Source organism: Quercus robur, chromosome 10 (assembly GCF_932294415.1).
Source record: "Quercus robur chromosome 10, dhQueRobu3.1, whole genome shotgun sequence".
Lineage (NCBI taxonomy): Eukaryota > Viridiplantae > Streptophyta > Magnoliopsida > Fagales > Fagaceae > Quercus > Quercus robur.
The window spans coordinates 33,205,547-33,221,251 of NC_065543.1; the positions used below are offsets into that span (position 1 = coordinate 33,205,547).

General features: G+C 44.2%; 1 protein-coding gene across 1 annotated transcript; it reads left to right on the top strand.

Moving 5' to 3' along the window:
• Positions 1-14,189: 14,189 nt before the first annotated feature.
• Positions 14,190-15,212, top strand: LOC126704075 (zinc finger BED domain-containing protein RICESLEEPER 2-like). The gene has a single exon (XM_050403110.1). It carries the CDS (start codon positions 14,190-14,192, stop codon positions 15,210-15,212), a length of 1,023 nt encoding a protein of 340 aa, XP_050259067.1.
• Positions 15,213-15,705: the final 493 nt, after the last annotated feature.

The following is a 15,705-nucleotide window of genomic DNA, read 5'->3' on the forward strand; positions in this document are numbered from 1 at the left end:
CTTTGAGGGACTCCCTTACATTATATAGCTCTCTCATTCTTATCTGAACCTTACACTTGTTGATCATCTAAGCCCCCACTTGAGCACCTGTCTTATCAGACACCTTTATCACTCCCTTGTGAGTTGCAGTGGCCAAGGTAGTACTGTTCAGGGGTCTTTTCCTCATTAATGCGGCCAAGAGGGTGGTTGTGACACATTTAATGTGGCGGTAGCAGCTTTCCATGAGATATTTTGGGTTTTATTCTTTTTTATATGCTTGGAGGATGAGCTGCAGTGGTTGGGGCAAGCTTTTGGTCTGGACTTTGTAGTGTCCGAGGAAATGTTACTCCTCGGACAGGTTTCTTTTACCGCAGTTGGGCTTGAATAATGTTCTGACTAGGACTTCTCCTCGAACGCGATGCTTCTCGGACGGGCCTGTATTTAACTAGCCCATCATTTTGGGTCGGGCCCCACAATAGCCCCTCAAAACTCCGGTTTTTATCTCCTTCCGAGGAGAAAAGCGGGGTTTTGGTGTCAGTGAGAGGATGGAAGTAAGGAGGGCTTGGGGCGTGCGTGCGGGCAGTTACTTTGGACGCGCTACAATTTACGAGGCGCGGCCATTTACTTCCGGAGGCTTCTTGTCCCCTTCATCCAACGGTGAGGCGTGGATCGAACGACCATCATTATTTCTCGACTTTTTAGGCGAGGTCGATCTTTTCTCTCTCCTCCCGGCTATATAAGACGTCAGACAGACTCCCTTTCTCCTTTTTTTTTTTATCCGCACATCAGAATAGAGACCTCCAGAGAACTCCAGCGCCCAGAAATCCTTGAGCACATCCTTCCTTCAGATCCTCATAGTCATTTCTGCGAAGCACCCTCCATAGAAGAGCTTTCCGATTTCCTCATCGGCCATTTAAGAAGATACCTGTAAGTTCCGTTCGCTTTGTCGCTTCGACTTCCTCCTCGGACTTTGTTTTTCCCTTGGTCTTTATTTTCATTCTTCCAGTACAGCTCAGATGGGTAGATTCGAAAAATTAGTAAATACTCCGGCCGCTATGGAGGCCTTTAGGGCAAAATACCACATTCCCCCGGGGGTGGGGCTTCAGTACTGTCCTCTTGAAGGAGTATTGACAGATAGAGGCGAGGGAGAAGTTGTTATCCCCATGATTGCTTTCATAGAGGGAGGGATGACACTTCCCATGCGTAGGATTACAAGGGAATACCTGTTCAACCATAGGTTGACGCCGCATCAGTGTGCCCCAAATATGTTCAAGATACTAGGCTGTGTAGATGTTTTAGACGAGTGGATGAATCTAGGCCTTACTTGGCACGACGTGGTTTATCTGTACGAGTGTCATCGCCTCGAGAGCGGAGGGTATTATCTTAAATCCCGATCCGAGGTGGTTAGATTGATCTCTTGTCTTCCAGTATCCAATAAGACCGTGAAGAATGATTTCCTTATTGCATCGGGGGAGTGGTTCGATGGTATTCATTGTCCGACTCGGGCAGGAATTCCAGGTGCGGCGTCTTTAGGGCCAATCCTTTTGGGGAAAGGGTTTAGTATTGGGGGGTTATTTTTCTTGCTTTCTTTATACTTGGAGAATTTCATGAACTAATCCCACTTCTCTTGGATGTTTGCAGATAAAGTTCACGTCGCTCTTCGGCTAAACTTCGTGAATGTGCCGGCGCTGAACTTCCTTCTGAGGTCGGAAATTTACGTTACTGAGGACGGGCAGTTACGTGCGGCTCACCTGGTTCTGGGCTATCAACCTCTAAGCCGCTCTTTCCAAACTATTGGTCACGCCATAAGGGCTGGCAGTCCGAGGTTGGCTAGGATTGACGTGTCCAAGACCGGGTTCCTAGCTCAACGTGATCTTCCACCAATCATACTACCCGACGTTCGACATCCCTATCTAGCAGAGCAACTACCTCCGCCAGACGAGCCTGGTGTTGCTGTTCCAGTTGAGGGGCAAACCGAAGCATCTCGTCTTTCCCTTGAGGAAGAAATAGACGAGTTTTATTTTGAGGAGGAAGTTCAGCAAGATCCCGTGGTTGAGCTTTCTGATCCTGAAGGAGAGCAGAACCGCAATTCCGTGGCTGGTGGTCCAATCATAATAACCTGCTCGGACGACTCCTCGGACGGAGAAGGAGGTGATATGGGAAAGTCTCTGCGGGAGTTGATGTCCAGCCGAGGAAAGGGTCAGTCCTCAAAGGCGCCTGCCAAGGCACAAACCCAGGACCCTCCTCCAATCGCTCCTCAGGTTCCTACTGATCCTGGCCTCAAGGCTATCCCCGACCTAAAAAAGAAGAGGCAGGCTGACATCCCTGAGAAGGGTGAACTGGTTTCCTGACCTGCTATGCAGCAAAAGGCTACAAAGGGACAGAGGAGTAAGAGGGCAAACTCCTCGGAGAGCAGGGACGAGGAGAACCGTGCTGAGGTGCGGGCTACTCCGCGTACATGGAGCCCTAAGTTGGAGTTAGATGGGGTTGCCATCCCCTACAACTCTTCGATCCGAGAGTACAACCGGGGCCGAGCAGGGTACGTGGCTGATGCCTTAGAGCAACCCCTACTGCTTCCTCGGGATATGGAGGCCTATAGGCGGTTCTCTCAGCCTGAGATTTTCCTATCCCTCAAAAAGGATCTTGCGATGGTAAGTAATCCTTTTACTGTTTTATTAATTTATTTGACCTTGTTAAATTCTGAACCGATCTTGTTTCGTTCGCAGATTACTCAGCAGGTATTTGTGGCTAAGGAATTTTTTCGTGATAATCGCAGTCGGGCTAAGGCTGAGGCTCAGTCTCGGACGGAGATGGAGAAAGCCTTGAGGTCTCTCAAGCACGATCACCTTGAACTCACGGAGAAGTTCAAGGAGTCGGAGAAACGGCGCAAAAGCGCAGAGGCTGGTTTGAAAAGTGCTAAGACCCAGGCGGAGGACCAGCGCAAAGAGCTATACTTGACCCAGATCAACCTCGCCATCGAGAAGCAGGCAGTGCTGGATCTCAAGGCTGCTCTGTAAAAAGTCGAGGATGAGTTGCGACGGGTCAAAGAGGAGGCTCAGCTGATCCGAGAGGCCACAGAGGCTGAAAAGAATGCTGCTCGCCAGCTCGGGGTCCAAGAAACGGAGGCCAGGCTATCCGAGGAGATCCCCGAGGTGTGCAGGGACTATTGCAGCATCTCGTGGGCTCAGGCCCTTGATGCTGCAGGAGTTCCCGCGGATTCGGCACTAAGGTTGCCTGAGAACGTTTTCTACCCTCAGGAGATCCGAGAGAATCCTGACGGCATCCAAGCAGCCTCTGAGCCGAATTTGGCGGTGCCTGACGCCGTCCCCGTGCCTGACACATCGAAGGATCCTGCTACGGACCCCACCGTCGAGGTTCCTCCTCCTTAGCCAGAGCAGAAAGAAGATCCTCCTGCCAAGGCTTAGCTTTTAGGCTCTTTTTTTTTTTTTTTTTTTTTTTTTTTTTTTTTTATTTCCTTCCTCTTTTTATTACTATTATTTTTTTTTGAATGAGAGTCGTCCTGTTTTTGCACTCTCTTGTAAGGACCTCTCTTTTTGTATTGATCTCGGAATATTAATATAGGATGTTTCCTTCGTTTTTATGGATTTATGCTGGTACCATCCCTTTATTTAACGCTAGTAATGATATAAAGGATTAGGGTGAAGAGGATGCCATGTAACGAATTTGAATGAGGGTTATAATGGTGCTAGACTACGCGCACGCCTTGAAATGATTTCCCTTAGGTAATAGCTTTCCAAATTGTCATAAGTAATAATTTCCCCTAAGTCTGTGGTCCGGGGAGCCATGCAGAACTTAGGTTCTGTTTAAAACTTGTATAAATTGTCATGAGTAATAATTTTCCCTAAGTCTGTGGTCCGAGGATCCATGCAGGACTTAGGTTCTGTTTAAAACTATGAATAGTCGCCATAAGTAATAATTTCCCCTAAGTCTGTGGTCCGGGGAGCCATGCAGGACTTAGGTTCTGTTTAAAACTTGTATAAATTGTCATGAGTAATAATTTCCCCTAAGTCTGTGGTCCGAGGATCCATGCAGGACTTAGGTTCTGTTTAAAATTATGAATAAATGTAGATAGATCAGCAGGCAGAGGATAATCATGAAACAAAACATGGGCGAAGCCATTTTCATTAATAACAATATCTTTTGAGGTTATTTACATTCCATGGTCGAGGTACGGTTTTTTCATCCAGATCTTCTAGGTAGTAAGCGCCTATCCCGGCCACGGATGTGACACGGTATGGTCCTTCCCAATTGGGCCCCAACTTGCCCCAAGAGGGGTTTTTTTGCACTGCCGAGAATCTTTCTCATCACGAGATCACCTGGACCTAGAGGTCGCAGCTTAACATTGGCATCATACCCTTGCCTCAGCTTCTGGTGATAATAGGCCATATGAATCGTGGCTTTTTCCCTTCTTTCCTCGGCTAGGTCTAGACTTTTTCCCAATAACTCGTCGTTACCGTTTGGGGTAAACGAGTTAGACCTCAATGTGGGGAAGTTGTTCTCGATTGGGAGCACGGCCTCAGCCCCATAAGTCATCGAAAAGGGGGTCTCACCGGTTGAACATCACGGTGTAGTCCGATAGGTCCATAAGACGTGTGGGAGCTCTTCTACCCATCTCCCCTTTACCTCATCCAGTCTTTTCTTCAGTCCGTTCACTATGACCTTGTTCACGGCCTCGACTTGCCCATTTCCTTGGGGGTATGCGGGGGTGGAATATCGATTAATGATCCCAAACTCGCGGCAATACTCCCTAAAGCTCTTATTATCGAATTGGAGACCATTGTCGGAAATGAGTGTACGTGGAGTTCCGAAGCGGGTGATAATGTTTTTCCAGATGAATTTCTGGGCATCCACGTCCCTGATGTTGGCCAAAGGTTCAGCTTCCACCCATTTAGTGAAGTAATCGGTTCCGACTATTATGTATCGCTTGTTCCCCGCAGCTTTGGGGAAAGGTCCTACAATATAAAGACCCCATTGTGCGAACGGCCATGGGCTAGAGAGTGGGTTGAGAACCCCTCCGGGTTGGTGGATATTCAGGGCAAATCTTTGGCACTGATCGCACTTCTTAGCGTATTCTTGGGCCTCTCTTTGCATGTTCAGCCACCAGTATCCTTGGGTGAGTGCCCTGTGCGCCAGCAACCTTCCTCCGGTGTGACTTCCACAAATTCCCTCATGTAACTCTTCAAGTAGAGACTCGGACTCTTCTGGATGTACACAAAGTAGGTACGGTCCAGAATAGGAGCGCCGATATAGTTTGTGGTCCTCTGATAGCCAGAACCGAGGAGCATTTCTATGTATCTTCTCGGCCTTTAGTTTTTCTTCCGGTAAGATATCGTCCTGGAGGAAATTCTTTATGGGGTCCATCCAGCTGGGACTCTGTCTAATCTGATGGACTTGGGCCGAGTTTCTGCTAGTGGGACTCACCCTGACTAGATCTTCTACAAGGATCATTCGTGGCAGATTATGCGCCGAGGACGTGGCAAGAAGGGCCAGCGAGTTTGCATGAGTGTTTACACTTCTGGAAACGTGCGTCAGATTAAATGACTCAAAACTCGTCTGCAGGCGTTTGACTTGTCCTAGATACTCTTGCATCCTAGCATCTCTGGCTTCCAGCTCACCCATCACTTGTCCGACGACCAACCTGGAGTCCGAGAATGCTTCTATTACTCTTCCACCCAATCTTTGAACCATAGTCATCCCTTGAAGCAAGGCCTCGTATTCGGCTTCATTGTTCGTAGCCGAAAATCCGAGCCTCAGTGATTTTTCAATGGCGGCACTGTCTGGTGATATTAAAACTATCCCAACTCCAGATCCTCTCTGGTTGGCCGCGCCATCCACGAAGACCTTCCAATGCAAGGTTCCCCCTGCTGAAATTACGCCAACCGATTTTCCATCCATGTCTTTCTTCACGGTTATTGTTTCTATAGAGGGTTCAGCAAACTCCGCTACCAGGTCTACGAGGACTTGACCTTCGATGGAGGATCTGGGCATATATTTAATATCAAAGGCTCCCAAAAGCGCACTCCACATGGCGATCCTTCCTGTGTAGTCAGCGCTTCGAAGTACTGCTCGGAAGGGAAGCTGAGTTAGAACGATGACCGTGTGCGCCTGAAAGTAGTGGGGGAGCTTCCGGGTGGCATGTACTAGCGCCAGAATTGCCTTTTCTAGAGGTAGGTATCGCACCTCAGCCTCATGTAATGATTTGCTCACGTAGTACACCGGTCGCTGCACCCCATTATCATCCCGTATCAGTACCAGGCTTACGGCATGGGGAGCTACAGCGATGTACGCAAACAACACCTCGTCTGCCTCGGGGCTGGACATGATGGGGGGTCGTGAAAGATATTCCTTAAGCTGCTGGAAAGCCCGAACACAATCCTCCGACCATTCAAACCTTTTCCACTTATTTATCAGGAGGTAAAAGGGTCGACATCGATCCGCTGACCGCGATATGAACCGGTTTAATGCTGCAATCATGCCAGTGAGCTTCTGCACTTCCTTCGGATTCCGAGGAGCCTGTAGGCTGTTTATTGCTTTAATTTGATCGGGGCTCACTTCTATTCTCCTGTGGGTTACCATGTACCCTAAAAATCTCCCCGACCTGACCCCGAATGAACATTTGGAAGTATTCAATCGCAACCGGTGTTCCCTTAAGATAGCGAAGATTTTTTCGAGGTCTTTCACGTGCTCGGACACCCTTTTACTCTTTATAACCATATCGTCTATGTAAACCTCAATGATCTTACCCAGCTGTGGTTCGAACATCCAGGTCATCATCCTTTGGTAGGTTGAGCCTGCGTTCTTCAGCCCAAACGGCATCACCTTTTAGTGATAATTTCCGATGGGCGTCATGAAAGCCCATGTAATGATTTGCTCACGTAGTACACCGGTCGCTGCACCCCATTATCATCCCGTATCAGTACCAGGCTTACGGCATGGGGAGCTACAGCGATGTACGCAAACAACACCTCATCTGCCTCGGGGCTGGACATGATGGGGGGTCGTGACAGATATTCCTTAAGCTGCTGGAAAACCCGAACACAATCCTCCGACCATTCAAACCCTTTCCACTTATTTATCAGGAGGTAAAAGGGTCGACATCGATCCGCTGACCGCGATATGAACCGGTTTAATGCTGCAATCATGCCAGTGAGCTTCTGCACTTCCTTCGGATTCCGAGGAGCCTGTAGGCTGTTTATTGCTTTAATTTGATCGGGGCTCACTTCTATTCCCTTGTGGGTTACCATGTACCCTAAAAATCTCCCCGACCCGACCCCGAATGAACATTTGGAAGTATTCAATCGCAACCGGTGTTCCCTTAAGATAGCAAAGATTTTTTCGAGGTCTTTCACGTGCTCGGACACCCTTTTACTCTTTATAACCATATCGTCTATGTAAACCTCAATGATCTTGCCCAGCTGTGGTTCGAACATCCAGGTCATCATCCTTTGGTAGGTTGAGCCTGCGTTCTTCAGCCCAAACGGCATCACCTTTTAGTGATAATTTCCGATGGCCGTCATGAAAGCCGTCTTCTCCTGGTCTTCTGGCGCAAGGAGGATCTGATGATAGCCTTGGAAGGCATCCAAGAAGCTCATCCGAGGGTGACCCACGGTTGCATCCACCAACCTGTCGATTCGGGGTAGGGGGAATGGGTCCTTTGGGCATGCCTTGTTCAGGTCCGTGAAGTCCACGCAGATCCTCCACTTCCCTGTCTTCTTCCTTACCACCACCGTGTTTGCCAACCATTCGGGGGTAAAAGACTTCTTTAATAGCCCTTGCTTTTTTCAGTTTTGCCACCTCGTCTCTTACGGCACTAGCATGTTCCTTTGAAGGGCATCGGGGTGGCTGCTTCTTCGGAGTGGAAGAGGGGTTGACGTTCAGGTGGTGACAAATAAGGCTAGGATTAACTCCCGGGGCATCGTAGGCGTCCCATGCAAACACGTCGACATTTCCTCTGAGAAATCTAACCAGTTCCTCTTTTTCTTGAGAAGGCAACTCAGAGCCGACTTGAAAAAACTTGTCCGGGTCGTTGTTAACAGTGATCTTATCTAAACTTTCACACCTTATCTCCTCGACTAGCCTGTCCCCTTGCCTGGCCGAGAAGGCTGGTTGCTATGAGCTCTGTGGGGCCAAGGACTCGGCAACGGGTCGATGTAAGATGGCGGCAACCATACACTTCCTGGCTAGGGCCTGATCTCCTCGAATCTCTTCTACTTGTCCTCTGGATGGGTATTTTACTTTTTGGTGGAGTGTGGAGGATACCGCTTCTAGGGCGTGGATCCACGGCCTAGCGACTATTACGGTGTAGGGGGAGTAAGCGTCGACCATGATAAAATTTACCTCCACCACCTCCGACCCAGTCTACACGGGTAGCCGGATCTGCCCTTTTGGTGTAACCATCCTTCCTTCGAAGCTGAGAAGTGGGGAATCATAAGCTGCCAAATCTTCCGGCTTCAGGTTCAGCCCCTTGTATAGATCAGGGTACATTATCTCTACCACACTTCCTGAGTCTACTAACACCCTTCTCACATCGAAGCCTCCAATTCTTAACGTAACCACCAAGGCATCGTCGTGAGGTTGAATAGTTCCCCTCTTATCCTCGTCCGAGAATCCCAGTATCAAAGAGCTTCGCTTTTTCGACCTTTTGGGTTCCCTATGCCCGTCCTCGGAGTGGAGCCGATCAATAGCCAGTACCCTGGGGATGGGTGGCCCAGTTCTTCCTGGTGCAGCGAGGATGACATGTATCGTTCCAGTAGGGGGTCTTAAGGACACATCCTTTCGAGAATCTGGTATTGCTTGACCGGGATGGCCGCTCGATGGGTGCAGAAGGTGACGTAGCTTCCCTTCTCGGACCAACTGATCTAGGTGATTCCATAAATTCCTGCAATCCTCAGTGGTATGCTCATGGTCTTGATGGTAGTGACAGTATAGGTCCTGGTTACGCTTGGAAGGGTCTCCGGCCATCTTTCCTGGCCATCTAAAATAGGGCTCGTTCCTTACTTTCTCCAGCACCTGTTGTACTGGCTCCCTGAACACGGCATTTACTGTTTGTGGGTTGCTCTGTCTAGCCTGTCGCGAGAAATCTCTCCTCGGCTGGCTAGGGTTATACCGTTCCGACCTAAAGTCATTCGCTTTGGGGGGAATGACCTTCTCCTTTCCCCTTCCTTGCAGCTGATCTTCTTCTACCCTTTTGTACTTGTCGATCCTATCCATCAACTGATGAACGTCGGCAACTGGTTTACCAGTGAGGGATTTCCTTAAGCCATGCTGGGTGGGGAGGCCGCTTTTGAACGTGCTGATAGCAACGTCATCATGGTTGTCATCTAAGTCGTTATACACCTCCCAATATCTATCCGAGTATGCTTTCAGGGTTTCTCCTTCGTGCATGGATAAGGACAATAATGAACTAAGGGGTCAAGGGACTCTGGTGTTAGTGATAAAACGGGAGCAGAAAGCCTGAGTGAGCTGCTTGTAGGAGCCTATGGAATTTGTCTTCAGGCTGTTAAACCACCTCATCGCCATTGATCCCAAGCTGGATGGGAAGATTTTGCACATTAGGGCTTCATTTTGCGAGTAGATTGCCATTTTCTGATTAAACTGGCTCACATGCTCTACCGGGTCTGCTCGGCCGTTATAGATGGCGAACGCCGGTTGGTTGAAGCGTCGTGGCAGCTTAGCCCCTTCAATTCTATACGTGAAGGGTGATCTTGAAACCTGGTCCAGCGCCTTCTTCATAACATCATTCCCTGAACCCTTGCTGGATGGGTTCTCATATTTCCGTACAGGGCGTGGTTCCCTTCGTAGGAAAAGGTTTCACTTGGGGGGGTCCTTAACCTCCGTCGGTAACTCGCATCCTCCGCATTAGAAGACTCATCTGAGTCAGAGGGGGATCGTTTTCGCCGCACACGTCGTAACTCCCTTTTCAGGTCATCTATCTCCCGCTGCATGGCCTGATGACTATTTCGCCTCTGGGACACGTGACTACCTGTCTGAGTGTGACTCTGGCTCGTCCGGATAGTATGCACACTTCCCTTACGATTCCCCCTGCCGCCTGGGTTGGTGGGGTTATTTTGCCTCTGGGACTCGGCGGGTTGTGTTTGTTGGGAGTTTGCCTGGTGAGGATTCTCCTGGTGTAGGCCTAGTTCTGCCATACTCGACCGTTGTGCTAGCTGATGCTCTAGTTCTTCCCACAGACGACGCCAATTGTAGTTGCACGATTTTCCTGGCCCGAACCCTATTGATCAGGCCTTGGTCCAAGGCGCAACACACAATAAATACTTGTAGAGGATGGGTCAAAGAACTTAGCCTCAATGAGCTTAGTCGGCCTAAAGTATGGAAAATGTTGTTGCAGGAATAAAAACACCAAAATGGATACTCCACAGAAGATTCTATTTCCTGAGTGATGAATACAGTTTTTTCTGTTCCCTTCTTTGAGGGACTCCCTTACATTATATAGCTCTCTCATTCTTATCTGAACCTTACACTTGTTGATCATCTAAGCCCCCACTTGAGCACCTGTCTTATCAGACACCTTTATCACTTCCTTGTGAGTTGCAGTGGCCAAGGTAATACTGTTCAGGGGTCTTTTCCTCATTAATGCGGCCAAGAGGGTGGTTGTGACACATTTAATGTGGCGGTAGCAGCTTTCCATGAGATATTTTGGGTTTTATTCTTTTTTATATGCTTGGAGGATGAGCTGCAGTGGTTGGGGCGAGCTTTTGGTTTGGACTTCGTAGTGTCCAAGGAGATGTTACTCATCGGACAGGTTTCTTTTACCGCAGTTGGGCTTGAATAATGTTCTGGCTAGGACTTCTCCTCGGACGCGATGCTTCTCGGACGGGCCTGTATTTAACTAGCCCATCATTTTGGGCCGGGCCCCACAGTACTCTCCTTTCAATTCTTTTCTTTTTCTATCTTTTACCTTCTAAAATATTGAACAGCATTTTATATGAATTTTACAGTTCAACTTGTTTTTTAAATCCTTTTACAGTTTACCTATGAAAAAAAAAAGTACATAAACTACTTTTCCAAAACAAGTTAAAAGGAAAAGGCGTAAAAATATTCTTTATTAATTGGACAGATATTGCAAATTTGCAATGGATCATGTAAACATGATTGAAAAGAATCAAAATTCAAAATCAACAAGATATGGAGATATTTTTCTAATAACCGTGTTTGAAGATCTGAGGAGCTTAGATGGTTTGAAGGCATGAATAATTTCTTCCAAACCCAACAGCCTTTTTCCTGATTTCTAAAGGATCAAAACTAAATAAAGAGATGGCTATGCAAATCTTAAGATGGAAATCAACTATATATAAAATAAAAATATATTAAAAAAAATATTAAAAAATCTGCAAAAACTAGTTATCCCAATATCTCATCCCTAAAAGTTTGTTTTCTTTTTTTCTTTTGTGGGCTTGTACCATCTAAGAGATGGCTATTTTTTTTTTTTTTTTTTTTTTTTAGAAAGTGATGCTTGCTAATTTAGTTGACCATGCGTGTCACATGCTATATACAATTGACCTTAAAAAATGTCCGTACTTGGACTCTTCAACAACCTCTCTAAAATCTTGGCCCCAAATACACATACACGCGTGAAAAGCTAACCAATAAACAAACTACACTTAGAGAATCTAACCAATACCTACACTATAAGGTGAAGATGTACATTCACCAAAAAAAAAAAAAAAAACTAGTACATCTGTACATATATAAATCATACTAAAGTCTCCTTCTAAGCAACGTGAAACTTTCCAACAATTTGACACATTCACTTTTTTTGTTTCTTCAATGTATATACAATGGTTGAAAATGATATTTTATCTCACGTTGAAATTTCAACGCAATTTTGCGTTGTTCAATCTCACCAGACAATGACATAAATGGCCCCTAATTTCATATCTTTGCATGTAAGGGTGTGCAGAAAATCCACCAACTCGTCAAATTTGACCCGATTTAATCTGACCAATCGTACTGAGTCGGTTTTTAGAGTTTAGTGGGTTGAGTTGGATTACAAAAATTTTTTATAACAGGTCGGGTTGAATTTAGGTCATAAAATTACAAATTCATCAAACCCGACCAGACGAGCCTTTCATATTTAATATACATTTAAAATATATTATATATTTAATAGTTTTTTTTAAACCAGCTGTAGTCCTACTATCGTATATATTATATATTTAATAAAAAAAAATAAAAAAAAAATAAAAAAAAACCAGCTGTACTGCACTAAAATAAAGTGGAATGCTATAGGTAAACGTGTAACACTATCCCTTGCAATTCACATGAGTTCTGAGTCTTCTGACTTCTGATAACTTCTGCAAAGTGACATGATAACCCATAGTATAGAAAAAGTGAAATGCTTCCCAACCATAACGTGTACAACTTGTACTTTGGAGAAAAATATTAAAATTTTTAAAAGTCTAGTAAGAAGACAGGGTGCGGGTGGTGACTAAACTATGACTAGAGAGTGTTTACTGTTTAGTTCCATTTCAATTCCTTACCAACAAATCAGCCTTTAGAGCACTTCCTGAGTGTAAAATCCTATGACTATTAGTTCTTTTAACATAAATTCAAATATGTTATATAATTAATATATTTTACTCAAAAAAGATATATTATATAATTAATAAAAAAAATTAAAAAATAGCTGTCCAACACTTCCTTAGTTACCTCCTGTCATATATAACATTCTATTAGTTCACAATCATACAAATGACAAACCTAATGTGCCGCCCCCCTCTTCCCCTCCCCTTTCTGCTTCTCACACAGTCATACTTCACTCTCATTTGAACTTTAACACTCTCTCCATCTACTTAGCCACTGCCGTCTATTAGCTATCATCATCGCCTCGACGGTAGTTCTATCTTTTTGGTTGTAACTATCTCTTCCGATGTTAGGTAAAGTTTCTCAATGTTTTCTCTCTCTCACTCACTCTATCTGTTTATCTCTCTTGCTATGGTGGATCAATGCTTAGCTTTTGCTTTGTTGATTTCTTAGTTTTCTTTTGGCTGATTTTTAAATGTTTTTGCTTTGTCTCAACCTACAGGTGTATTTCTTACTCTATAATATTTTCTTTTGTCGAGTTGCCATGTCCCTCTCTCTATCTTACTTTTCAGGTTTGTTTCTGTCTGGCCCTCTCCCTACTGTTTTTACTATTGTTGTTTAGTTATAAGTGTTGTTTGCATTTAAGGAGTTACATTATACTAATCTTTGGGGTTTTAAAAAATATATATATTTATATTTATAAAATGGCATCTAAAACTCAATGCAACACAAATGAGGTTCCTGTGCACCCACTCCCACAAATGAGGCTCCTCAAATGGCGACAACGGACACTAGTGTTATTGCCTCAAATCTCCCTCCCATAGAAGCAAAAGGTATAAAAAAAAACCTAACCAAACATCATATGTATGGGGTCACTTTATCTTATTATAAGGTGAGAGAGCTGAATGTAAGTATTGTGGCAAAACTTATGGCACTACTCACTTAAGAACTCATTTGGAAGCTAGGTGTAAAAAATATCCTTATGATAAGAAGAATAAAGAGGATAAGACTCAAATGACTTTAACCTTCAGGCCTAAAAAGAGTGATGATGCAGAGGGTGCTAATAGTAATAGTCTTATTGTTGTAAGCTATAATGAGAGCTTGTGTAGGGAAGCACTTGCTAAGATGATTATTGTGGATGAATTGCCATTTAAATTTGTTGAGCATGAAGGGTTTAGGTACTATAGTAATGTGTTGCAGCCTAGGTTCACTGTCCCAACTCGCATTGCTGTTGCGAGAGATTGCATAAGACTTTATTTAATAGAGAGGGATAGGTTGAAAATATTTTTGGAAAAATCTACTCAAAGGATTTCCCTCACCACTGACACTTGGACTTCAATCCAAAATATGAATTACATGTGCCTTACTGCACATTTCATTGATGATGATTGGCAATATCACAAAAGAATTTTAAATTTTCATCAAGTCCCTAATCATAAAGGTGAAACCATTGGAAAGGTGGTGGAGTCATTATTGCTTAGTTGGGGCATTGATAAAATTTTCACCCTCACAGTTGACAATGCAGCCTCTAACAGTGGGACCGTAACCTACTTGGATAGGATAACTAATGAGTGGGGTGCTTCTATCTTGGGTGGTGAGTTTAGGCACATGAGAGATGTTGTGCACACATTGTGAACCTTATTGTGATGGAAGGTTTGAAAAGCCTTCATGAGTCAATTGTCAAAGTCCGTAATGCAGTAAGGTATGTGAGGTCCTCTCCATCTAGGTATGATAAGTTTAAAGCATGTGCGGAAAAAGTAAAGATTGCTAGCAAGGGTTGTGTATGTCTTGATGTTCCAACTAGATGGAACTCGACCTACATGATGCTAGAGAATGTAGAAAAATTTCAAAGGGCATTTGAAAGATTACGTGTTAATGATGCACAATATATTCATTACTTCTTGGATGATGGAAATGGGAAAAAAATATTAGGACCACCTAATTTTGAGGATTGGAATAATGTGAAGGTGTTTGTGAAATTTTTGAAGTTGTTTTATGAAGTTACATTACGAGTTTCTGGTTCTCTATATGTCACATCTAATGTATTTTTTCATGAACTTTGTGTGATGAAGACTAAATTGACAAACTTGTGTGAAAGTGAAGATCCTCTTTTGAGTATGATGGCAAGGGATATGCATGAGAAATTTGATAAGTATTGGGGGGACATTGAGAAGCTTAATTTGATGATGTTTGTTGCTGTTGTACTAGACTTGAGGTACAAGTTGAGGTTTGTAAATTTTTGGTTTGCCAAATGGAATCCAGGAGTAGTGGCAAACAACATAACAAAAAAGATGAAAAAGGCTCTTGTTCGTATGTATGAACACTACTGTGATTGTGACGGGTATTCAAATGGGCAAGGTCAAGATGGCTCTTCATCAAACAATGTTGAGACTAGACTTGTGCAAGATCCCCATGCATTGGTGAAATCTATTTATAAGATGCATTTGGCAACGGATAGTTTGGAAAGCAAATCAGAGGTGGAAAGATATTTGGCTGATTGTGTGGAAGAAGATTCTCCAAATTTTTGTATTTTGAATTGGTGGAAGGTGAATTCCTCAAAATATCGGCTTCTCTCAAAAGTAGCTCGTGATGTGTTAGCCATTCCTCTCTTTACAGTTGCCTCTGAGTCCGCATTTAGTACTAGGGGTTGTGTTTTGGATCCATTTTGAAGCTCTTTGTTGCCTAACACAGTTGAAATGCTGATTTGTGCTCAAAATTGGTTAAGAGCTACTGATATAATTGATCTTCAAGAATCAATGGAGGAAGTTGAATCCTATGAAAGTCTTGAATCAGGTAATTTTTCAACAAAGTAATTTTTTTTATTGTAATTTTTTTATTGTTATATAAGCCTTTTGGGTTTTGAAATTCCACTGTATAATTTATTTATTTATTATTATTATTATTTTTTTGGATTTGTCTCAGAGTTTTCATCTCAAAGCACCATAACAGGGAAGAGGAGGATTAGTTGGAAATTGGAATGCTGGATTGCTTGGATATTTTGGTTCTTAGTGGGACTAGTATAAAACTCTTTTGAAATCCACTCATAGAACTAGTTCTGTATATTTTGTTTATAAACTCAGTTTGATATATTTTGTTTAGAACTGACTTAGGAGCTTAAGATGCTAGTTCTGTATATTTTGTTTACTGGCTCAGTCACATATA